Source organism: Mustela nivalis, assembly GCF_964662115.1.
Source record: "Mustela nivalis genome assembly, chromosome: 5".
In the NCBI taxonomy this organism is placed as follows: domain Eukaryota; kingdom Metazoa; phylum Chordata; class Mammalia; order Carnivora; family Mustelidae; genus Mustela; species Mustela nivalis.
Window position 1 is genome coordinate 117,557,237 of NC_139024.1, and position 23,892 is coordinate 117,581,128.

Below are 23,892 nucleotides of genomic sequence, written 5' to 3' on the forward strand. Positions count from 1 at the left end.
TTAGCGGGACCAGACAAAACCAACCCTTAGAATGGACACTTTTGGTGCACTGTGACTGCTGCTGAGGGACACCTGAACCTTCCAGGGAACCCAGACCCTTTACACCACCCAGTCCCACAATTTCCCATGCATGTACTGATCAGCCCAAGTGCAGCTGCAGGTTTATGGGAAATGCTGCCAAGATACCCTGTTATAAACGGGGAGAGGGCTGCACAGGGCAGGGGAGGAAAAGGAGGAAGAAAGGCAGGGAAATCTACAAAGTATGCCATTGGGAAGAACTGGATCCAAGACCCCTCCTGGCCCTTCGGAGCTCCACCGTGTCATTCACATCATTCCACGGAAGCCACTCCAAAAAGCAGACCAAATGCTCACTGTCCTCTTTCTAAGGCAGAAAACACAGCTTTTGTGTCTTTTCCTCTCTGCTCAGGTCTGTCGCTATATGAGACTACTTTCCCCCATCACCAGATGGGGGCGCTCACCACTCCCACTCCCCCTGCCCCAGCCTCCGAGCCCCCACGCCCCCGCGCCCACCGCCCGCGTGAGGGGAATTTTCCTTAAGATCCTGGGGCTGGAGAGTAGCGTTGAAATAGGTGACAAGAAGGAAACAAGAGCTCTAGGTGGCTGTGCCAAAGGCAATCTGCATTTCTGAAAACGGAATTGGTTCCGCAGCCACAGCACTTAGGTGGCACGAGGGTGGGGTTCCTTCTGCAGAACAGCCCTGTTCAAAGCTCAGCTTGGCAGCCAGGTTCTCCCTGACCCTCACCCAGTGGCCTCTGATGTGCTTCTCAGTAATGAGCCGCAACAGGGACCCAGCCACCACCTCCATCTGTATGCACAGTGCCCCAGCTGCCTGGTTGGATGTGTCCGCTCCTTTCTTCTCTCCTTCTCCTCCTGCCGCTGTTCAATTTCTCACAATCGGTTCAAATAATTCTTTTTCTCCAACGAGTTCCTCCAGTTTCCAGGACAGCAGACTCGATTGCTTACTGGACAGGCAGAGCCCTGGAAGAAATTAAAATGGGGGGTGGGGAGGGAGGGATAGGGGAAGATAGTGTGAGTTGAGCCGAGACAAAAATGACCCTATTTTCACAAAAGAGAAAGAAAGAGAGATCCACTTTTGGTTAAAGCTCTTCACAGCCAGGAGCAGGGATGGGAAAGGGGAAAGTGCCCAGAGGAACCAGGCAGGAGAGGACCGCGATCTTCCTCACATCTTAACTGAGGTTCATCCCGTGAATTCTGCAAGAATCTCTCCAGAAAACTGGCAATTACGGAGAGTTACAGATTATCCCTCTTCGTCTGGAATGTACTTTACACTTAACAGGACCACGGGTAATTATAGGGCAACCTGAGCCTCGCTTCACAAGATGGAGATGATGAGGTATTTTCTCGGTAACCACATCGGTATGATTTTATAATTACCGAGCTACGTGGATTTGCCATGAAATTGAATAGTTAAAAGCAAAGAGTAATTGCCTGATATCTGTACTCTGTAATTTTGTATAATCTAATCATGGACAAAGCCCAAAAGAAAATGTTCTGAAAGCATTACATTTTTCTTCATACACAATTCGTTATTGACATCGGGGAACATATTCCATGCCGCTAAAGGAACTTTTACCCACAGGTATCAAAGTGTGGCCAAAAGAATGAGAGTTTTGTTATATTTTCAGCTGATTGTGAAAAGCAGCCAACCGGACTGTCCATTATACCTGTTCTGGCGTTTCTCTGTGACAATATTTGCCGCCTCACTAACCTGGAGGGATGAAAGGTAGCTCTCCTCTTCCCCGGGGGGCACTGAGATAAGGCAGCCGGAAGCTGGGCTGTGCTGGGACCATTCCTGTCAAGACCTGAGCCCAGAGGGCACCCACTTTGTCCCCCACTTTTCAATCACACTCTGCCAGCACCCCACTGTTCCACGGTGTGATACCACCCATGATACGGTTCCAAGCAAGCCCAGAGAAATGCACAAGGCTGGCAAGGGGGTGGGTCAAGGATGAGGCCATGGTCCCCCAGGGTCTCTAAGGACCTGATAAATGTGTGCAAGGCTCTTTGCAGGAGGAGAAGGCGAATGGAACCCACTAAAAGATTTATGGCTGTTGTTATTCTAAGGCTCTGCTGAAACAGAGAGAGGTCAGCAGGATGGCAGGCGGTGTGCCGGCCCTCTGGGAATCCAGAGCCTTCTCCTAGAGGCCCCTCACCTCTGCTAAATGTGTGGATGTGGTTACTAAGTAGATTTTGGACACTGGAGCCTGCTTTTCCTCTTCTGCCTTTAATAAATCAGGAAGACCGCCTGCAGCCTGAGCTGCTCACCTAAAAAAAAAAAACCCACAAGAAAGTGAGGAGAAAGGGGGGCATGCAGGGCAGCCGCTGACTTTGCAATATTGCCCTTTGCTTTAAAATATGTGTTCCCATACTCGACCCAGGAGGCAAACTCTGAGAAGGCTCTCATGAACCTCCAGGGTGGCTCCCAACACAAGGCAGTGGTGCTGGAAGAGGACGAGGGCTGAGCCTCAGGCCGGGAAGATGCCAGGGGCAGTGAAGAAACTGTGGGGGTGCAGCAAGGAGCAGGTGAAGGCGTCCTGGCAGACGATGTGGGTGGAGGGCGACCAGGGGGCTATCAATCCATGGAAGGGCCAGGACTGGAACAGACTGGAACCGGACCTTTCCAGGGCAGGGTACATGGAAAGGCCCCAGACCTGAGAGGGACGATTGCCTTGTGAGGGTTTTTCTGATTGACTTTTCTCCATCCAACGGTGAGGATTCTTCCAGGGGTGGAGGGTAGGGGGTGCGGGGGAGGCAGGCATTGCATGGGAGCACTGATTGGCAAACACCCTGGCGGGGGGCACATGAGCCCAAAGGCCCGTTGGACACAGCGAGATATCCAGGAACTTCTAGAAGCCCCACGGAGACAGAGGATGGACCGCAGGGGGGCAGAAAGCTACGCCTGAGGACATGATGGGTTCCAGGCTAGAGGGAAGACAACAGGCTTGGCGGGTGGGGGTCACTGGGCCCTAGGTCGGTATATCAACAGCAGCAGCCCCAAACCCAAGCCTGGCTTGACAAAGCCCACACTGGGGACCACTGCTGGGGGTGGCTCCAGTTCAGGACATATTTTTAAATCGTCCTGGGATCCATTGTGATGAAATAGACCATAACTCTGCAAAGTGCCAGAATGTTCACTTTGTTTAAGCATCAGATTCAAGCCCTCTTAGAATACACGGGGCCAGTATTGATGCCGAAAGGCTCGTTCCTTATATATTGAACTGCACAGCTGCAAGGAGCTGCACAAATGTTACCAACTCATTTGTCATGCAAACAGTGCTTCAGAAAGAAATAAAATACTATTATGTGGTGTATGTGTTAGGCAATCACTATATCAAATTCATGGCAGTCCGTGCAAACACAGGCAGAGAAAAGGAAAACAACACTTGGTGAGAAAAATTGCACCACATGGGAACAGCTAAGTTGGGGGAGATGGGGAGGCTAACAATGGAAGCCCGACAGCAGAGGCTGTAATTTTCCCAGCAACTGTGGCCAGTGTAGGACTACCCCAGTGGGACAGCAAGTGGCAGTGGCAGAGATGCAAACCACTGGCGGAGGGGCCTTGCCCAGGACCCAGGGAAGGAATAGGGACACACAAGGCGGGGGCTGGGCCACGGGTGGGGAAGGGGGGAACCTCATTGGAAGGGTAGCAGTGGCATGGTACCTGGGAGGCCAAGGGCAGCCACAAACGTCTGGGACAGGAAGCTGGAGAAGGATGTGGAAGGCTTACAAAGAGGGGAGGGAGACAAATAGGAGGCTGTGAGCCATAGCTCAGTTTCCATTTGTCACCACTCCCCCATGCTTCCCTTAGGGGCCTCTCACTTCCTGTAATCAAATAGGGTGCCCTATGGGAGGTTCTAAAACGGCCCTCCCCACCCCTAAACTGCCCCTGCAGAGAGCGGGATTAAGTATAAACACTTAGGAGCCATGAGAGACTATGGACTCTAAAAAACAATCTGAGGGGTTTGAAGTGGCGGGGGCGGTAGGGGGGAGGTATTACAGAGGGCACAGATTGCATGGAGCACTAGGTGTGGTGAAAAAATAATGAATATTGTTATGCTGAAAATAAATAAAAAATAAATTAAAAAAACAACACCACCACCACTTAGGAGGCCTATCAGGCACTGTTTGAACCTCTCATACAAATTACCTGTTCTAATCCTCATAACTGCCCTACCAACTTTACTGGCCAGCAGACTATAAATGTTAATTGGATGTGATCACACATCTGAAAGTGGCGCCCGTAGGATTTGGGAGTCCCCAGCCTAAACTCGCAAGTGATACAAGACTGTGTCTCGGGGGTCTTCCTCTACCCATCTCTTGTGAAAAATCCCACTACCCACACATACGGGCTCCTCCCAGAAGTCTGTACTGCCCACTCAAGCCCAAGGGCATTTGGGTCTTCTGCCTCCTTGAGGCCCGTGGCATGGACCTGGGGCAGAGGACCTGGGACAGGGCCTACATCCCCTCGGAGCTCCACCCCAGAGCGAACTCCTAGGAAAACACCACGGAGGCCTACCGCCCTCGACCTGAAGTCGGACAGGGTCTCAGAACATTTCCGGCATCTAGCTCACGGCCAAACAAAGCCCTTCCCCAAGCACAGACAGAGGCAAAGAATCCCATCTCCTCATACTCCACTGGCGCTTATCACCATTAAGCAATTCATCCATTATTTCACCATTAGGTAATTCATCAACACTTTGCTGAATGCCTACCAAGGGCAAGGGACCGCGCATGGGGCGGAATATTCGGAAAGAAACCCTGATCGGTCTTCCGGAGGAGACGGACTGAGCAAGGAGGGGAAAGAAAAAAGGAAGAAGGAGGGGGGAAGAAGAAAAAAAAAAAATCCTCGGACCTCCCCAACATGGCGGCCAAAAAGGCCGACTCTGACCCCCTCATCATGGCCGGCAATCAGGCAGAGGCGGACCTTCTCAACATGGCGACCCAGACAGACCTTCCCATCATGGCGCGGGGCCCCGCCTGCTCCGCCGCGGCCGCGGCGGGAGCAGTTCCGGGTGCGGTGCGCGCCGGGGGCGGGTGGGGGGCGGCGTCCTGGCCATGGCCGGCCTGTCGGACCTGGAGCTGCGGCGGGAGCTGCAGGCCCTGGGCTTCCAGCCAGGACCCATCACCGACACCACCCGGGACGTCTACCGCAACAAGCTGCGCCGCCTGCGGGGCGAGGCCCGGCTGCGCGGCGAGGAGCGGCTGCGGGAGGAGGCCCGGCTGCGGGGCGAGGAGCGGCTGCGGGAGGAGGCCCGGCTGCGGGAGGAGGCGCCGCTACGAGCACGGCCCGCCGCGGCCTCCCTGCGAGCGGAGCCCTGGCTCTCTTCGTCGGTCTCGGGCTCGGCCTACGCGACCTCCGGGGCCTACGGCGATGTTGGGGCCTCCGCGGCTCCCTGGTCCGGGAGCCGCGGCCTCGCCTACCCCGCCCGCCCTGCGCCGCTCAGGCGCCGCACCTCGGTCCGGGGCAGTTCCGAGGAGGACGAGGACGCCCGGCCGCTCGACAGGGCCGCGCCGGGCCACGGAGTTCGTCGCTGGTGGGCCTCGACCCCGACCCCGACCCCAGCACGGCCACCCTCAGCCCTCCTAGGCGCGGACCCGCGCCCCGGCTCGCGGGCGGCGCGAACTGGCCCGGCCGGAGCGGCGCGGGCCCGGCCCGAAGCGGGACGGCGGCTGGAGCGCTACCTGTCCCGGCTCCTGTTCTGGGCCAGCCTGGGGCTGCTGCTCGTCTTCCTGGGCATCCTTTGGGTGAAGATGGGCAAACCCTCGGCTCCGCAGGAGGCGGAGGACAACAGTACGTCCCGGGCCGGCGCAGGGGAGGGCCCCGGGCGCGCGAGTGTCCACCAGAACGGCCACCCGGTCCTCCCAGCGCCAGGCTGCACATTCCCGGGGCCTTGTCGGATGCCTCTGGCTGTCTTCTTACCTCCAGACCCTGACTCTCCTTCCTCCCGCTGTGGGAGAAGAGGGCTGGAGTTCCCGCAGTAATTTCTGTCTTCACTCTCTGCTGTTCTCATTTTCTGCCTTAACCCTCCCTGCCAACCTCCCTTTCAACCACGTGCTGGAAGCAGTCTTCATTCCTAGTCACTTCCACCTCAACCTCTGGCTTTCCCCCATCTAGAGAAAACCACACCCCTATCCAACAGACAGGTCCACCCCCATTCGTTTTTCGTTCTTTCTTAACTTGGATCTCTTGCTCATTCACACGTTAGTGCCCATTTGAAGGCACCCCAGGTTTCACTGCCCACAGATCAGATCTGGTTGGGTTCCCAGCTTTGCAGCACCAGAAGAGTTTAAACCGATATAAATGGAGGCATTTATCCTTGCTTGCATTATCCTCCTGGAGTGTGTGCAGAGAGGGTTCATGTTCCCAGCCATGCTGCTGTCCACACTTCAGTGACTAGACATGCCAATAAGTGGTCTGCAGGATACAGTATGCTTCCTGAAGAGTTGAGGATTGGTATGTTTCTTAAAAGGGAAATTTGCCTCTTGGGTAACGTTGGGCTTTAGTCTAACAGAAAACAACATAGACATCATTTCTTTATAAATTTAAAGGGTAAAGTGTATAAATTTAAAGTCTAAGTATAAAGTGACATTGTGAGTGCACCAGTTTTTTATATTCTTTGGAAAGCATCGTGATTAATCCTGCTCCCAGCCTCAGGCCAAGGCCACATCTCTTCACGCCTAGTAGGAACAGCCAAGATGGAGGGAGAAGCTAAATTGTGTCTTAGCTCTTGCAGCAGATGGGTGTTTGGGTATACGAACGAGTCTGTGGGCTCACGGGGATACCAGACTCGTGCACACACCCAAATAATTTCTTGGCTCTGAGAGCAGTTTATCCACCTGCTAAAGAAATTAAGCAGACCCGGGAGTGTCGTGGGACTGTACTGGTACCACAACAGTGAGTCTACTGTCATAAGACCACAGCTCTTGGATATATACTGAGATTTACCTGGAGCGCCCCTCCCATGATGGTACTAATCCCTGTTCAACATATCACTGTTGGCAATTTACAAAACCATCATGTATATTGACTTGTTGGAGGTTAACTCCCTGAGTTAAGCAGGGGAAGCTTTATCGATCCCATTTTACAAATGAAACGGAGATTCAGAGTGGTTGAGTTACCCAAGAGCCTGTGGCTCATCATTTCCGGCTAGGATTTGGACCTAGCTGCCCTCATCCTCATTCCTAATCCAGGATTGGGAAACTCTTACGTGTTACTGTCTGTGTTTTAAAAATGCCGCCACTTAGATGACACCTTCCTGATCCCCACCCTTATGTTGGTAATGTTTTACTTCCCCTGAATTTTGAGACTGGTCCCTTTTTTGCAGTCTTTTCCTCCACCCACACGTTTAATTTCCTCTGTGTTTCTTTTCTTGGTCTCAGTGAAATTATTGCCAGTGGACTGTGAGAGCAAAACAGATAAGGTGAGTCTGCGTTCCTCTAAGCTTTTGTTATTCCTCCCAAGGATGTTAGCCTCTGCCAGGAGGTAAGCTGGCCCCGAAAAAGATCATAATAGGCTCATTTTCAGGAGTGCTTCCTGTAATGTACCAGAATCACATCGTGTTCTGTGGTGTTTGTGTCAGACTCAATTGTGGCAGGCGAAGGAGTACTTGAAACAGAGAGAATTGAACTCCCAGGATCCAACCCTGGGCTTGTTATGGAAGCTCTCCCATCAATCACGGCACTGGGGACTTTGATCTTCTGCCTGAGTCAATCTAGGGGGATGCAGAAGGTGGGGGCTGAAGGACCGCTCAAGCACCCTGGCTTCCCCAGGAAGAGCTGATGGTTTTAAGCACCCGGAGGCTGGCTTCTCAGGTCCATATGCCCTCTGGTAGTGCGTCTGTGGCTGACTGACGGGTGCCGTTCGGATTTGAAACATCATGGGATGGGGGGAGGTTGTTTTAAATATATCTGAAGTAGAATGAGTCCTCCCAGTTCTATAGATTTGTTTTATGAAGCTTTAATGTTCCCTACAAATAATATTTGGGGAAGGCGAGCAGCCCCATCCATTTATGACTCATGCCCCTAGCATTAGCCGGGAGCTGGGATGCTGGCACTGGTGATAGTCTAGGGAAGATAGGAGGCAGTAAATTTTCAGGTCATAAATCCTACCAGGAGGAGCCTTTTGCTGCCAGAGGGCATGACTTAGTAGTCTAATTATTAAGTGTGCAGTGCCAGGCTTCTCTGGAGGCCTCAGTCTCCATGTCTAGCAGCCCAGCGGCTGGGAAAGAAACAATACGGGGTCATGTGTTCAGTCTCTTACCCATGTCACTGAAGGGGTGGCCTGGGGCAGATAATAGGTTTCATCTCTTCTTTGGCTTCTGCTGTGCATTAAGGGTTGTTTTGTTGTTAACATTCATTTATTGTGTTCATCCACCAAGTATCTTTGCCTCTCAGTTGTTTTGGGAAAACAGATTCGTCTTAAGTTTCAGCTCCCTCGTGTTGTGCAAACCACCGTTGACGATTACAGGAAGTGGCCCGGAAAAATAGGTAGTGGCCAGACGGAACACTAGAATTCTGAACCCCGAAAGCAGAAAATGGGCAACAAGTCTGTAAGATTTCTCTGGTTTCTGTCTCTTGGTTCTTCACCCCAGTTGAGTGAGCCCCGACAGGCACAATCCAGGGCCTTGCTAAAAACGTGCCCAGTGAGCAGACTGGGGACTTACAACCTCTGAGCATCCGAGAGCAGGGTCTGGCATCGTCGGCAGGCGCCACTGAGCTGAGATTTCACAGGATGCTCTTGGTCTTTGTGAAGGGCGGACACAGGAACTGGGAGGCGCTTCTTGGCTTTGGTGAGGCTCTTGCTGAAAGTTTCATTCTTTGTGCGACTCTCAGGCTCCCCCAGAACCCAGATGGGCACTGGAGTTATAGATATACATGTTCTTTCCCTTCTCAGCCAACGATGACACTTAGCGTTTTTCTTTCTGCCTTTGTGCTGCTGAAAACGTGTGGACAGGCTGGGAGTGGGTGTGCTGTCTCAGGCAGGCCGTCTCGTGGTCTGGTGCCTTCTGTCCTGTTCCCTTTAGGTGGTGTGAGCCCTGCTTTGCCTAAATGTCGGTGAGTTTGGAACAGAGCTCGTTGTGACCACTTTTGTTGTCCTTTTGTGGGTTTTTTTCTTTCTTTCTTTCTTTCTGGTTGTGACAGTAAGAGATGTTTAGTGTAGAAAATTTGAAAAGTGTGACAAAATCAGCCATGAATCTGCCACCAAGAGATAATAAATTGCCTTTGACATTTTGGGGGCGTTTCCTTCCCCCTCTCACCTATCTGCGTATGTATGTTTATAGAATTGGAATCTCTGTGTATATTCAGTTACATTTTCTATCATCAACATTTCCCATCTCATTCGTCTTTAAAAGGTATCTTGAATACCTGATTCCACTTACAGACTTGGGAGTTGTCTTAGAATGTTCATGGTCATACTTGTAAATCTTGGTATTGCCATTTTGTACCCTGTAAAGGCTTTTGGGTCTTTAGGCAACACGAGGGTACATATCTTGGCCTCTGAGACTATGAGAAACCAAGCCCTGCACATTGCAGATGAGGGCCACAAGTGAGCCCAAGAAGGAAATTATTGTGGTTCCTCCGGCAGTTGTCATGCCAGGCAGGCCCCAAGCCCTGGCCCTCAGTGTCAGTCAGGCGCCCTGGCCAATGACACCCCAGGGGAGGTCTACAGGGGGCGGCAGGCTTAGAGGTGACTGGCTGCAGCACTTGGTATCTGTGGGATCTTGGGGTCCTAGCAGGTCTCTAAACCTTGAGCTCTTCATCTGAGAAATTGGGGTGCGGTCAGGATTGTGGTGAGGAGTCGGTGCAGACTCTTGACAGCCCGTGGCCTGTCATTCATTCTCGAGGACAGCAGCCTTCCGTTTAAATATTCTCAAGCTAGCAGCCTAGCAAAATGGGTTCAGTTCAGCTGCGGGTGCAGGAGAGCTAGGTGTGCCTGTATTCCCGTGCCCATGTCCTCATACGGGTGACTTTCGTTCCCCCGTTTCAAGATGCCTAGAGATATTGCAGTTCCAGTCTAGAATCTGGATGTCTAGGATGAGGCCTTTGCTGCAGCTCATGCATACAGTAGATGATTTATGGGCGGAACGAAGACACCTGGCTCTCCAAAAACAGACGGGAATGGCCCAAGGAGGGACGAGACCGTGGTAGTGTGGCATTTGCCTGGCCCACCATGGAGGCCTGACCACATCTTCCCGCAACCTCATGGCCTTCATTCCGAGGAGAGTTACAGGACAGAGGCCGGGGGTGCCTCTTAGACAGTAACCGGGGCTGCTTTTAGCTCTCCCTCAGCTTTTATGGTTAACCAGATACTTACCCATCCTTTGGAGAATGTGGGTTTTGCGGGGTTCCGGGCTGCTCAGCCCTTGACAGTACAGACAAGGAGGCCTAGCCAGATAGACGGAGCCCCCCCGGCCATCACCCCTCTGCTGACTGCTTGTCCTGTGCTCTTCCAGTTTTGTCAGGCCAAGCAGAAGGCAGCCTTGCTGGAGCTGCTGCATGAGCTCTACAATTTTCTGGCCATCCAAGCCGGTGAGTGCCTCTCTCAGAGCCCCAGGGTGGTGGGCTTTCACCCTCAGCAGCTGAGTGGGGGCTGGCTGGCAGGCGGCTAAGATGCCAGATGTCTCCCGGAAGACATCCTGCAAAACCACGCCTTGCCTTCCCCACTTTTCCACTCAGTCACATCTCCTTTCAGCCTACAGTTGGTTCTCATATCCCCTGGAAGGGTCCCAGGGCTCCTGGCCCCAAGCCTTTCTGCTTTCTCCGGATGCCCACTACCTGAGGTCTGGGGCATTCATGTTGCCTTGGAGGGGGCGTGGCACGCCCTAGGTCTCCTCAGTGCAGGTCTGTTGACTTGGAGGGCCTCCCTGTACCAGGTGGCTGGCCAGGCCAGGAGGAGAGGCCTGTGCAGGGGCCAGGGGTCGGCAAGGTAGGCTAGTCACACTCAAGTCCATCCAGCTTGCCAGGGCCCCGGGGTCACTTCTGGTCCCATTTACCCCATCTGGCTGGAGGACCTTGGATAAGTCCTTTATTGTCTCAGAAACCATCTTCCTATCCCACCAAGTGGTCTTGGGTCTTTTTTTTTTTTTTTAAACAAAATGAAAAGGAAGTCCTGTACTCTAGGAGAGGGCATTTTCAGCACCCCCATGAATACCCCCTAAAAAGTCATCCATTCGGAAGGCTCCCCTACTGTTTTATTTAGAAAATTGTTCTCTGAGGCCAGAGATAACCCGTCCCCACACCTCTAAGAATCATTTGCTAAAAACATAGGTAATGACCAAAGCTTATGCCCCCGGTGAAATATATTTGGCACAAGAACCAGATGGAGCTATTCAGTCTTACGAGATGTTCCAGAGACACCTCTGACCTGTGGGGCCTTTTCTAAAGTTGTTGCTAGGGAATTGAGGCTAGATGGGCCTGTACTGGGCCCTCAGCCCTTGGGGCCAGTCTTACTGGCCCGAGTTCTGCCACCACCTCCCTCCTGAACGGCAGGAGACCGGTGATGGGCAGAGAGGCATCTGGGAGCTTGGAGGAGGAGCAGTAGGAGTGGGAGCTCACAGCACCATAGGCCTCAGGGGCCTTTCTCTGCGGCCCAAGTGCTTGGAATATAAATTCTGGCCCAAGAGGATATTGTAGACCTTTGTGACTCAGTTGTGGTCCGGGAACCAGTCAAATCACTCAGGAGGTTACTGGATGGAAATGCAGACTCTGAGGACCCATCCCAAACCTATGAATCAAAGTCTGCGTTTTCAGAAGACCTCCAGGGTATAAAGTAGAGAAACTCTGTCTTAAGCTGTGGATGCTGGTAGACATTTCTCCTTCCTGCCCTCTGACTATGGTTCTGGCTTATGCCATCAGGGAGCCTACTGCCTCTTGTCCTCTGATAAGCCCTCTGTCCTCTGACAAGTCAGGGGCAACCCTAGGGTCTCATTGTCGGGGAATGAGGGCTCTACCAGGCTATACCCACCCCACCACCCCCACAGATCACCTGTAAGCAGAGCCTTGTGCTGGCCTTTGCAGCTAACAGGCTGCTTCTGGTCTAGTAGAAGAGACACACCACCTATGTCCCTGACCACTGGCTGTTATGAGGCATGACTGGATGAGAACCGAGAGGCCAGAAGTTCCAGGAGGCATGTTGCCAGAGCAGTCAGGAAAGTGGCACAGGGGAGGTGGTGTCTGTACCAGGCCCTGAAGCCCAAGGAAGGTTGATTCTATGTATGTGGGGGGCAAGGCAGAGCCAGAGAGGCAGGAAATGACAGGGGCAGGGATGGAAGCAGCTGGCCTCACGGGGGAAGGAGAAACAAGGGATGGAGTTTGGAAAGGTCAGCTGGGCCCAGTTGTGGACGGCAGGCCACGGGTGCTTGATCTCCGTAGGCAGTGAACGCCAGGGAGGCCTTCAAGCAGGGGAGAGAGGTGCTAGGAGCCAGGAGCCAGGAATGCCAAGGCGACAGCAGCTCAGGTGTAGTAGTGCCATTTAAGCAGAATCATTTTAAACTCCTGTTGATAAGACATGGATGGGAAGGGGGAGAGGAGGAAACCAATTAGGAGACCATGGCCATGATCCAGGCAGGCTTAAGCAGGGCAGGGCGATCAGGGCACGGTAGGTGAAGCCAACTTGATCTCAGGGATCCCCTAAAGTCAAAATCAACTTCGGCATTAGAGGGATAAGCTGTAGTTCATTCTCAAGATTTTTGAGAATCCTCAGCCACTTCCTCCCCCAGCACACAGACTGGCCCTCCATGGCCCCTAGGCGGCACCAGGTTAAGAGTTTGTGGCTTCAGGGTCTTGTGCAGGTGCACCATGTGCTGTCCCTGCTCTCAAGGAGCCTGGTGACCCGCGGGAAGCAGCACGTGGTGGGTGGGCGGTAGTGGGCTGTCGAGAGCCAGTGACTGTGGCAGGCCCCCAAGTTCAGAGTAATTTGGTTCAACAGGATTCCCCTACAGGCCAGAGGTTTTTCCAAGGAGATGTCCCTGGGTGGGCTTCCTCCTAGGTGGGAGCTGGTCACCTAGGGTGCTCAGATGGGAACAGCACCTTGGGGCTCCACACTAAGGCCCCGCTGCCCAGCACAGAGACGCCCTTTTTCTCTGTGGGGCATTTGGACATACATCCCCAGAACCCCTCAACCAGGTCACCTGCCTGTGTCACGGTCAGAATCCCTGCAGTGCCTACGGCTTCCCAGCCTTTCTTTTCTCCCAGGTTGCGTTTATTTATAGTGCCATTCTGGTACCTTCCAAAGCTATCTGTCTGATCCTTTTAGGGATCAATTGCAAACAGACCTTAGGATTGGGCAGCTTTTTAGTCATTTAATGCAAATCACCACACTGCTTTGCAGGTCAGGTTTTAATGATCTGGAATCGATCCAAGCTAAGTGGCTTTTGATCTTGCTGCGGAGTGAAGATGCCCCACGGAAGCTGGAGTCGCGGGGCCACATGCTCCCCATCAGAGCTGATGGCTTGATACTCGCTGCAGTTTTTTTAGGCCGTTTCCGAATAATTTTTTTTCCACCTCTTTTTTGTGTTTGAATGTGTGTTTTCTCCTCCTAGGTAATTTTGAATGTGGAAATCCAGAGAAGCTAAAAAGCAAATGCATTCCTGTAATGGAAGCCCAGGAGTACCTAGCAGTAAGTAGGCTGCGGTGCTTACCCATTCCCGAGAGGTCCTCGTGCTTTTGTACTGATCTTGCAAGCCCTGCTTTTTTTTTTTCCCCTTTTTGTTTTGTGTTTGCTTTTTGGCTTTTTTGTTTTCCCTTTTTTTTTTTTTTTTTTTTCCTTAAAGTTAGTTCTGAGTGTTAGGCTACTTTCAGTTTGGGCAGCAGCAGGGGTGACTGGTCCAAGGTGGGCTGTGAGCCGGCCTGCTGCCTCTTTCCAGGGGCCCTGTTACTTGCTCCCCACTTTTCTTTCCTTCCCAGCAGCTTTACGGAGCTGCACTCTGCCTATCCGCTCTTAACTTTATGTTCGCTGTGTAGTTTGCTCAGGGTCTGTTGGACTGTTGGCCTGGCCCCAGTTTGATAGAATTCTGGAACTTGGGGGCCAGCAGAAACTTTAAGGGTCACCTAGCTCCTTGTCATTTCCCAGATGAGGAAACTGAGGCCCAGAGCGGGGCAGGGACTGGCCACCGGCCTCCCACCCTACCCCGCCCCCACCCCCCTTCCCCTTTTTTTTATTTTCCCCAAGATGAGCTGCCAGTTCTCTGACCTCACACTTTGGTCCTTGAGAAGATGCTGTGGTCTTGGCTACCTCAGGCCTACATTGCTTTCTTTTGTGCTTCTGCATCGACTCCTCCCAGTAGAGCTCTTTCTTGGCTCTCATCGGCCAGATTTCCACCTGCCACTTTATTGTGCATTTAGCAGAACGGGGCTTTGGGGCCTGCGGAGGACACGGGAGAAGGCCTCCTTAATCCAGGAGGAGAATAATGTTCCAGCTGATCCGCCCAGACACAGCACTAATCTCCTGTTCCCTCCCACAGAATGTGACTGGCAACTCCTCCGCCAAGTTTGAAGCCGCACTGACCTGGATACTGAGCAGTAACAAAGACGTGGGCATCTGGTGAGTGTGGGCGGGGCCTCACAGGGTGGCGACACTGCCACAGGCCCCTGCAGCCATGGTCCTTACCCATTGGCCGGCTGCTGAGCACTCACAGATGTGTCTCAGGGCGGAAGTTGGAGGCAGGTCTCCCTGCTGAGTCCTTGTGGGCTAAGCCTGCAGCGGGGCAATGGAAAGAAGCAGCATTCGGGGCCAGGGAAGTGGGGGTTGGGGGTGGGGCAGGGGCCAGCAGCATAAAGAGCCATTTGAAGATAAGACACAAAATCCAGGTGTTGGATTGTGAGCCAAGTGTTCTAGCTAAGCGTTTCAAGTAACTCACTCTGCGCCCCTTGCATTTACCAGCTCCATAGGGTTGCTGGAGAAGGCATTTTTCTGCACTTCCTTTTGTCCGCTGCTAGTTTTCCTTCCTAGATGAAACATTTCTGTCTGTTGGTTTTTACTCAGCATGGACATTGCAAAAGGAAATACTGAATTTTATTCTGACTGGGCAGTTCGACCTCATTTCTGTCTCTGGGGAACTCTGTTAGTAGAGATGGCAAGCCCCCTCTTCCTCCTGAGAAGCCCCAGCTGGCTGGTCAGCCTGTGGGGGAGGGGCGCACCGACCATACTACCCCCATCCGGCTCCCGGCTCCCTCTCGCTTTCCAGGGTTTGTGGGAGTCTCTGTTCAGGCCACAGCTCCTGATATTCAAATACACTCTAGGGTTTTGTTCCCTTCCATTCTAACCCACCCAGACTACTAATTCTATCGGCCTCGCCTCCACCAGAAGCCCCTTGGGCAGCTCAACCTAAAGCTTGCTCACTGGATGCAGGGCACGATTAAAATTCGTTGGCTTAAAAAAAAAAAAACAGCTTCCCTGAGTGGCTGAGTGATTTTCCTGTGTGTTAGGAACAGGGGAGGAGAGAATATGGATTTTATCCTCCGCAGCACTCACCAAAGCTGCCAGCATAGAAGAATGATGGCACTCACCCTTTCACATTGGGGGAAGGCTATCAGGAGAGTGTCCAAGCCCAGCTCAGATGACCGGTGCTCAGAGTGGGTCGTGAGGTACTGGACCGCTTCAGGGACTGGGCATTCCCTTGTGTGGTCTGGAGCGCGGGATTGTCAACTAGCCGGAAGAAGGTGCAGGCGTGGGCATCCCCACACATCCCGACATCACCTCTTAGGGGCCAGGCTAGAGGTGATGGGGCCGGGGCCTGGCCTCAGAGAGTCCTTTGCTTGTCCTTCCCTGAGCCTCACAGCACCCCATCTTTACTCTTAAACAGCCTATGTGCCTTCTTATCCCCATCACCGAGGAAAAGCACACCCTCCCAGACTCTCAGTTCCTGCCATGCAGTGCAAAGCCAGCGATTCAGTAAACATTTCCATTTCTCTGTGCTGGGAGGTGGGAATCCAATTTACAGTTTAATCTTCCACATGCTGAGAGGGGCTGTCAAAAGACCCGACAGAGGGGGACTTCACTTTAGCGGTAGGGGTTCAAGCCTGCTGCCGTCTTTAAAGCTTTATTCTTTCTAAGTAGCCAACGTGGGAAATTTCTGGAAAGCATGCAACCAGGATACTAAGTCAATTTTATAAGCAAGTAGAGGCCTCAAAGCTCCTCCTTTTTTCTCTTTCTGCTCTAAAGTAGGGCTGATCCCAGGGCTCTTGGGAGCTTGGGAACGTCTTTGCAGCCCCATGTCCTGTTTCAGGTTGAAGGGGGAAGATCCATCGGAGTTGGTGACGACTGTGGACAAAGTGGTCTGCCTGGAGTCTGCCCGCCCCCGCATGGGTGTGGGCTGCCGCCTGAGCCGCGCCCTGTTCACCGCAGTCACCAATGTGCTCATCTTCTTCTGGTGTAAGTCCTCGGCTGCCCTTCTTCCCCCACCCCAGCCCATCCTTGCTGTGGGGACTGCTCACACAGCACCTCCCCAGAGCCCAGGCTCAGGGACGCTCCTAGGCATGAGTGATGAGTTCTAGAAACCCAGGCCCTGAGAGTTCATTTCTATCTAGTGAACCTGAGGTCTGTGTAATAAAACAGAGGAGATGAACAAGTCAGCCTCTGCTCTAGGTCATCTTTAGAGATTGGTGGCAGGAGCATGAGGGTAACTGGAAAATATCCTTGATCAGGGTCAGGACGATCAGGGTCCCCGGGGTCGGAGTGGTGGGGGGAAGCCTGGCCCGGGGCGGGAGCCCAGCATCATCTCCCCACAACCCTCCAGGGCCTCAGAGGGCAAGCCTTTCAAAGGAGGAGAAGGCGCAGCAGGACCTTGGCCTAATTTTATTCCCTGAACAATGTAAACATCTCCTTGGGAGCTCTAGGTACCCGATGAAAGTGGGAAAGGCCCAGGGGGCTGAGCTACAAATCCGAACACAGATCCTGTCGCCTGACATCAGGGGCTGCCTTTGAGCAGAGACCTCGGGGCGTCTCTGAAGGCCAAAGGCCGAGTCACAGGACCTGCCGCTCTGCAGAGCTGGCAGAGTTACAAGTTTCAGGCCATCTGGGCGTGCACACGGCTCCCTCCCTCAGGCCGCCGGGTGCAGACATCATTATCCGCAGCAGTGTCTCCGAATACAAAGGGCCCCACATGTATATATGTATGAAATGCCGTGTTCCGGTTCACAAGGGAGGAGATGAAAGGCCCGGAATGAGGTTGGGAGGAGCCGCAATCTGGGCAGCTGGGGAGGCCTCTGTGGTGACAGCCGGCGGGAGGAGCATGATCACTTCATAGCCTGCCTACCCCCTGCACCTCCATGGCCCACGTCTGCTGCGGGTGGCCTGGGCCTGACACGCTGCAGGCATGTAGGCAGAACCCTGGTGCTGCTCCCCCACCGCCTCCGGCATGGCGGCCGGCCCACCCTGAGACCTGGCCAGTGGCTCAGCGGCCAGGAGGGATGTGACGGAGTCATGGGGCCCGTGTTCCCTCATAGGTTTGGCCTTCCTATGGGGGCTCCTGATCCTCCTGAAATACCGGTGGCGGAAGCTGGAAGAAGAGGAACAAGCCATGTATGAGATGGTGAAGAAGATTATAGGTGCGTGGCCCCCAGGGAGAGGACTCCTGGCACCTGCCAGAAGGTCCTTGCCCTCAGTCCTGCCCTCTGTCCTGCCCTGCAGACGTGGTCCAGGACCATTACGTGGACTGGGAGCAGGACATGGAGCGCTACCCATACGTGGGCATCCTGCACGTGCGCGACACCCTCATCCCTCCACAGAGCCGGTGAGTGCCATGGGAGGAGGCCCAGAGCGTCAATTATTGGGGGCGGGCAGTGCAGCCCCGAGGGGCACCGGGGAGAGGGCTGTGCCCACCTCTGGCCCTGCTCAAGTGCAGCTCTGAAAGAAGCTTCTGGAAGAAACAAGCCCCTGTGAGCGTCTGTACTGACTCTGGGTGGCTGACTCTGGGTGACTGGCACCCTCCTCTCCGCGGTGGCTCAGGCTGGGTTTCTGTGAGTGGAGGTCCAGAGTCCTGTGGACACTGGGAACAGAAGAGTCGGGTCTCTGGTTCCGTTTCTCTGCGATGCTTATGGTCCCCGCCTCCACAGACTCTGTGAGCTGGTGTAGAGTTCCCCCTGGTCACAAGATGGTAGCCTGCCGCAGTGGGGGCAACATCTCCCTTATCACGGCAGCAGGGGAGAGACGGGTCACTCTCATGGGCAGAAGACATTCCCAGAAGCTGCAAGTGACACACTCCTTGAGGCCCTGCTGGCCGGAACCGGTGACTTGTATATTCTTGAATCAGTCACTAGCCAGGAGGAGATTGTTTTGCAAACATTTTGAACCATGACCCATTACCTAAAATACCGTGACGTGCGTCCCACAGACGCGTGCACATGTACATGTGCATGCCTGTAGCAGAGAGCAGGGTTCTGCAGTGGTGGCTGGGTTCAGTTTCCAGGGTGCACAGCTGCACGGGAAAGGGGAGCAGGCCACGGTCATGCCTGGGCCGCAGATGCTGGATGGAGCCTGACAAAACCCAGCGCGGGTAGCTTTGGAGGATGGGGTCCCCAGCGCCTGCCACGACTTTAGCCCAGGCTGTGGGCCCTCCTCAGAGCTTGCTGTGGTGTGGGACCAGACGCCATCCCCTCAGGAGGTGCTGAGCCCTTACTGGCTGAGTGCTCACTGGGAGCCAGCACTGCCCTGGGCCCTCAGGAGACACCACCCTGCTCACTCACTCCTTGCTGCAGTCATGGGAGGTGACGGCGGCGAGTGTCCCATCTTACAGAGGAGGGAACTGAGGCACCTGGAGACTAAGAACTTGCTGAAGATCCACTGCTGGTGGTGTTTCTGTGCAACCCAAGAGGAATTGATAGAGTAAAACATTGAAGACCCCTTTTAAAGGTGAAGATGCTTTAAGAACTTTCAGGCCCCCCTCCTCCTTGGGGAGGTGCAGGCAGGAGCTGAGCAGGGGCAGCTGGATCCCGGCAGTGGCCAGTGCTTGCTGTTGGTGTGAGCACAAGGCAGCCACATGGCCCTCTGGGGCAATGTCACCTGGTGCTTTCATGCTGCCACCAAATTTCTGGCTTGCCCAGAGTCCTCATGTGGCCATGGGTAATGGCCCCTCTGAGCCAGTTTCCTCGTCCAAAGTGGAGATAACAACACTGCCTTGCAAAGGGAAGCCCCTTATTTACTCAACAAATGTTTACTGAGCTCCTGCTATGGGTCACACACCCCTGGGTCTCGGGGAGGCGGTGGGAAGAGGAAGAAGCCCAAGTCCCTGGCCTTGCTTCCCGGGAGGGAATAAGGAAACTGCTGTGGGGTAGTGACCGGTCCTCGGGAAGTGGGGCGCGGGTGTGTCAGGAGAGGGCCTCACCACTCATTAAGTCAGAGCATAGCCAGAACGCTCCTCCGAGGGCAGCCCTGATGCTCTCGGGCTTCCTTCCATTCGGTGGGGCCTGCACACCAACGGGAGTAAGAGCAAGAGCACCACCACTGCTCGTCTTGGGCCTGAGCTGCCCAGCCTCCATGCAGAGACCACAGGTGCAATGGCGGTCCATGGGGACTGAGCCCTGGCAGTGAACCCCAGGAGACTCACCCCCTGTTGGCTCTCAGCCCCTCAATTTATCTCCCAGGGCCCCTGATTTGCGTAGCCAAGCCCTCACTGCCATCACAGCCAAACCCTCCACTGTCCTCGGCCCTGCAGAGGAGCGCCTGCCCTTGGGGCTGAAGGAGGGCTGGGGAGCCTGGCTGGCAAGGAAGGCAGGGGAGCTAAGAGCAGCTGGCTAGCAGGGCGTCGATCAGTACCTGTTCGTGGGCAGCCTGAGAAGGAGGGCTGGTGTGAGACCAGCCAACTGGGGACTGCTGAACCGTCTGAGGGGTTGTTGGTGGCAGGACTGACCCCCGAGATAGAAAGCCCTGGCACCCTCACTCTAACTCCTGACCCACAGGCCGCCTCAGGCTCCTTTGTCCGCCCCCAGGCTGAACCTCTCCTTCTCCCACATGGACGTACCCCCAGCCCCTCTCCACGTGAGGGGGCATGAGGAGGTAGTGTGCAGAGCTGACAAAACACAGGGACTCAAAGAGAAGATGTCAATGCAACCCTCCCTGACTGCCTTGGAAACTTCCTGTCTAGCCTGGAGGGAAAAGAGTTTATAGGGGGCTGTCCAAGGGATTGCAAGTCCCCGGGGAGCCAACAGAGAAGGGGCCCTGCCTGGTAGCTCTGGTTCCAGGAGTAGCTCTGGTTTCTTGGCCTCCCCAGTTAGATGCTGAGCTCATTCCTGTGCTCCAAAGTACTGTGGAGTTTGGGCTCAGCAGCCCAGTGGCCACTCTTTAATTGGCCCACATGGGGCATTAAAATGCAGCCAGCACTGGTGGGGGTTCGCCTGACTGGGGCTGCTGCAGGAACAGGCCCCAGCAAGAGCTGGCCAAGGCCGGCACAGCCCCTTCCCACTCGGACACCTGGGGGTACTCTGGTCACCTCTGGCTCCCTTCAGCTCCCTTTAATTGAATGCTTTTAGAGCAGAGAAGGTTGAGGAATCATTTCTCTGTGGCTCAAGAAATTTCTCTCCTCTGCAGGAGTTCTGTTAGTACCTGACGCCTTTTCCTCCCACAGATAAATTCCATCCGGGCTCCTGGATTTTTGGCCTCGGTTTGTACAAAGGGTTTACACAGGCCCACTCGCTTCTCTGATCAGTGCCAGACGGAACTCCCGGGGCGCTGCTGGCCTGCTGAGCCTGGCTCCTTTCTTTGCAGGAGGCGCATGAAGCGGGTCTGGGACCGGGCTGTGGAGTTCTTGGCGTCCAACGAATCCCGAATCCAGACAGAGTCCCACCGCGTGGCTGGAGAAGATATGCTGGTGTGGAGATGGACTAAGCCCTCTTCCTTCTCCGACTCCGAGCGATAAATCCCAGGCGGGGAGGGGGGCCTGTTCCCAGTCGGCCTATCCCAGGCCAGTCCCCTCCAGGGGCGCTAGAAGGCCACCAGACCTGCCAGTGCTGAATTCACACTTGCCTTGACTTTCACCCTCCTCCCGACTCCGGTTCCAAAGGTCTGTCTATAAGACTCTGCAGAGATCAGCTTGTAGGAAAGCATGGGCTTCGTTGAAGGGCAGCAGTGGGGAAGAGCCAGAGGCCAAGTGCCTAGCTTGTCCTCTGTGTTGGTCCGATCCTCTCTGCCCTGATTGCTGGCAGAAAAAGGGAGAAGGGTTTGTTTTTGATGCAGGGAAAAGACGAAAGAGCAGCCGTGAGACCCTGCAGAGCAAGTGTGCAGTTCGGTGGGCTACAGCTCTCCCACCGCTGGCGAGCACTCAGCAGGGTGGGCATCGTGCCTTTGGGAGGCGGGTAGGGACGGCAGACTGGGGCGGCAGGGGTTGGGGAGCAGTTGGGTCCATGTGCCTTCAGAGGGTGTTACCTGGGAGCTCAAGGGTGAGGGGAGAAAGCCTGTCCTCTAGCTGGGTGGGGCCTGTTTTATCCCGAAGGGATAAGGTGCTAGAAAGTAGAACATGTACTGTAGAAGAACTCTCTAGAAATGCCAGGTCCTGGCACACGGAACCCTCAGGTCAGGAGGAGTGAGCTGCCAGGGTGGCCTCCTGAGAGGACCTGGAGCAGTGACAGGGGCCTGAGAGCAGACAGGAGGGTAGGGCTGCCCGCCGCCACCATCTCTGGCCGCCGGAGGCAGCCTCCCAGGGCCGGGCTTCCGGGACTCTTGAGCGGTGCTTCTCACAGAGTATTCGTTCTAGACCAGCCCCGCAGCCACGGCACTGTGTGGGGCCACGATGCGCATTCCGGTACTTTGGGAATGCCGCGCCTCCGGTGTGCGACGGTCACCGTGTCTTAGGGCGACCACAGCCACCCCACGGGGAGGCAGTGGAGCCAGAACTTGGCGGCACCGACCCCAGCTGCGCGGGGCGCGTAGTGTGCGGCGGCCGCACGGCTGCCCCCTGCTGGCCGCCAGGGAGCGTGCATGCGCCGCTGCAGACCTTCGTCACGGCCCCCCCAGCACAGCCCGCCAGCCCGCGGCGCGGAGCCCGGCTCCAGAACCGCCCTCGCGGGGGCCTTATTAAGTGCGGGGAGCCTCTCCGGCAGAGCCGCGTTCCCATATGTTCTCAGCCGCAGCAGGCGGGAGAGGGGCAAGCGGGCCGAAACAGCTGCCTCCAGAAGGCATCAACCACCCCCTTTCGGTCTTTCTGGTATTTTTTGTTTCTCTAATAAAGCTCCAGTCTCCCTCATTTGAGCAATACTCTCTCATTTCCTCTGATATCTGGATGATCGGCGGGGCTGGAATCTGAGTGCCAGCCCCGTGGCAAAGAAACAGTCGTAATCAGGCTCCAGCCAGAAGAATAACACTGCAACAGGCTTCAATATCAGGGTTGAAACTATTGGATAAATAAACTATTTATTAAAAATGGATGTGTTTCTTGTCCATGGTTCTCCCCCTAGAGTGACGTTGTAAGGGATGGCAGCTTGCCAAAAGGTCAGCAGAAGAGGAGGGTGGGGTGGGCTGACTAGGGGCCCTGAGCCTTCTCCCATGGCTGGCTGGCCCCACCCCGCTGTGGGACCCAGCCTTTTCACCAACAGGCTCTCCGGCAAGCCCCCAAACCTCCCAGAGCCTCAGTTTCCCCATTATCACTCTGCATGGCCTTCATACCAGGCGGGCTGAGCTCAAAACATGCCCACCTGGTCCCTGTGAGTGTGTGCAAGGGGCGAGGGTCAGTAGAACCTTTCATCCATCCTCGGCCCCATTTCTGCTTCCCCGCAGGGCCCCAGACACTCCCGGGTGGTGCTCAGCCCCTCTCAGCCCTGGGAGGGGGAGGAAGGAAGAGCAGAGTGAGGCTGGTTGGGGCTCCTTGTCTGCAGACTGTGTTCTCTGAGGAGGCAGAGATGAATGTCTGCCACAGACCAGTGTCTGGGCCTCCATTGCTCTGGAGGCCCCGGGGGCAGTCTGGGAGGGAGGGCGCTAGGCATATGGGGGTCTGCAGTGCAAGGGTTCACGGAGCTTCCGGGGGCCCATCGCCCTCCGCCAGGACAGTCCCTACCCAGAGGGCACAGTGGGGTGTGGGGAAGAGCTGCAGGCATGGGGGTTGGCGTCCTTCTCTGTCGGCCCTGCTGCACCCTCCACAACGGCCCACTTCTAGGTGGTGGCTGGTGCAGGAGCACCATCTGCGGGAAATTCTGTGGAGAAACTGACCATCAAAGCACCCAGAAACACAACCCAGACAGAAACAAGCCCACCTTTCCCGTTTCTGTTTTTCAGGGAGAGATTCTTTTTCCCTCTCCCCTGTTTCGTCTTAAGCTGAGAAGGAAGTTAATGCACGGTTCTATTTCTGTGAGGCTGTTTGGAGAGCGGCAGCAAGATCAAAATAAGCCAGATAACAAAAGGCCCCTGCCAGCCGGCCCCTGGCTTTCTGGAGCACTGAGCGCAGGCACAAAGGCCCGGAGGTGCGTCCTCTGCCGCTCAGCCTCAGATCTGGCCCTGCAGCCCTCCTCTGCTTTGAAGGGCCAAGCTTCTCTTTCAAGCAGCTCTTACTGCACAAGTGACAGGGCAGGGTGGAGGGATTTGCCTGAGGATGGGATCCAGGGGCCTCTTTTTTAGTGGGAGCCATTGCTGAGAAGCTTCCGTGGCTCTGACTACTCCCTTCCAAGCCTCCCCAGGCCGCGGACCTGTCTTTCCTCAGTGACAAACAGCCCCCTTGGGCTTGGTGGCACAGATAAAGAAGCTTGTGGGTGGTGAAGGAGGGAGAGGTTGTACCCCACAAATCTCGGCCATGGACATCCACCCAGGAGCTCTAGGGCATCTTCCGGAGCCTCCGCTCAGAAGAAAGGTAAACACAGTCATTTGTCACTGACTTATCATAAGAACTGCAGTAGCAGCTGTTCCCCTTAATTAATACACCATTGACTTTG

At 54.8% G+C, this 23,892-nt stretch overlaps 1 protein-coding gene and 1 long non-coding RNA gene across 3 annotated transcripts; one reads left to right on the forward strand and one right to left on the reverse strand.

Moving 5' to 3' along the window:
- Positions 1–618: 618 nt before the first annotated feature.
- LOC309865726 lies at positions 619–6,171 on the reverse strand. The gene is made up of 2 exons (XR_014312247.1): positions 5,963–6,171; positions 619–999 (listed from the first exon to the last, which is right to left on the reverse strand). It is a non-coding gene; the product is annotated as an uncharacterized lncRNA (long non-coding RNA).
- LEMD2 (LEM domain nuclear envelope protein 2) lies at positions 5,052–22,394 on the forward strand. 2 transcript variants are annotated; one of them, XM_082732443.1, is made up of 9 exons: positions 5,052–5,833; positions 7,423–7,463; positions 10,497–10,572; positions 13,584–13,660; positions 14,505–14,584; positions 16,269–16,414; positions 17,488–17,589; positions 17,672–17,774; positions 20,744–22,394. In XM_082732443.1, exons 1-9 carry the CDS (start codon positions 5,098–5,100, stop codon positions 20,892–20,894), a joined length of 1,512 nt encoding a protein of 503 aa, XP_082588569.1. In that variant the 5' UTR covers positions 5,052–5,097; the 3' UTR covers positions 20,895–22,394. The 2 variants fall into 2 exon arrangements, with proteins under 2 accessions (XP_082588569.1, XP_082588570.1); XM_082732444.1 differs by lacking the exons at positions 5,052–5,833; positions 7,423–7,463; positions 10,497–10,572 and adding an exon at positions 11,117–11,387 and having other exon boundaries at positions 12,984–13,660.
- Positions 22,395–23,892: the final 1,498 nt, after the last annotated feature.

What these genes read in the sequence shown, in the direction of transcription:
- LEMD2 (XM_082732443.1), top strand. Translation starts at nt 5,098, where the DNA reads ATGGCCGGCCTGTCGGACCTGGAGCTGCGGCGGGAGCTGCAGGCCCTG. An exon ending in AAGCCCAGGAGTACCTAGCA is followed by an intron (nt 13,661 to 14,504) that starts GTAAGTAGGCTG and finishes TCCCTCCCACAG; the next exon opens with AATGTGACTGGCAACTCCTC. An exon ending in AACAAAGACGTGGGCATCTG is followed by an intron (nt 14,585 to 16,268) that starts GTGAGTGTGGGC and finishes GTCCTGTTTCAG; the next exon opens with GTTGAAGGGGGAAGATCCAT.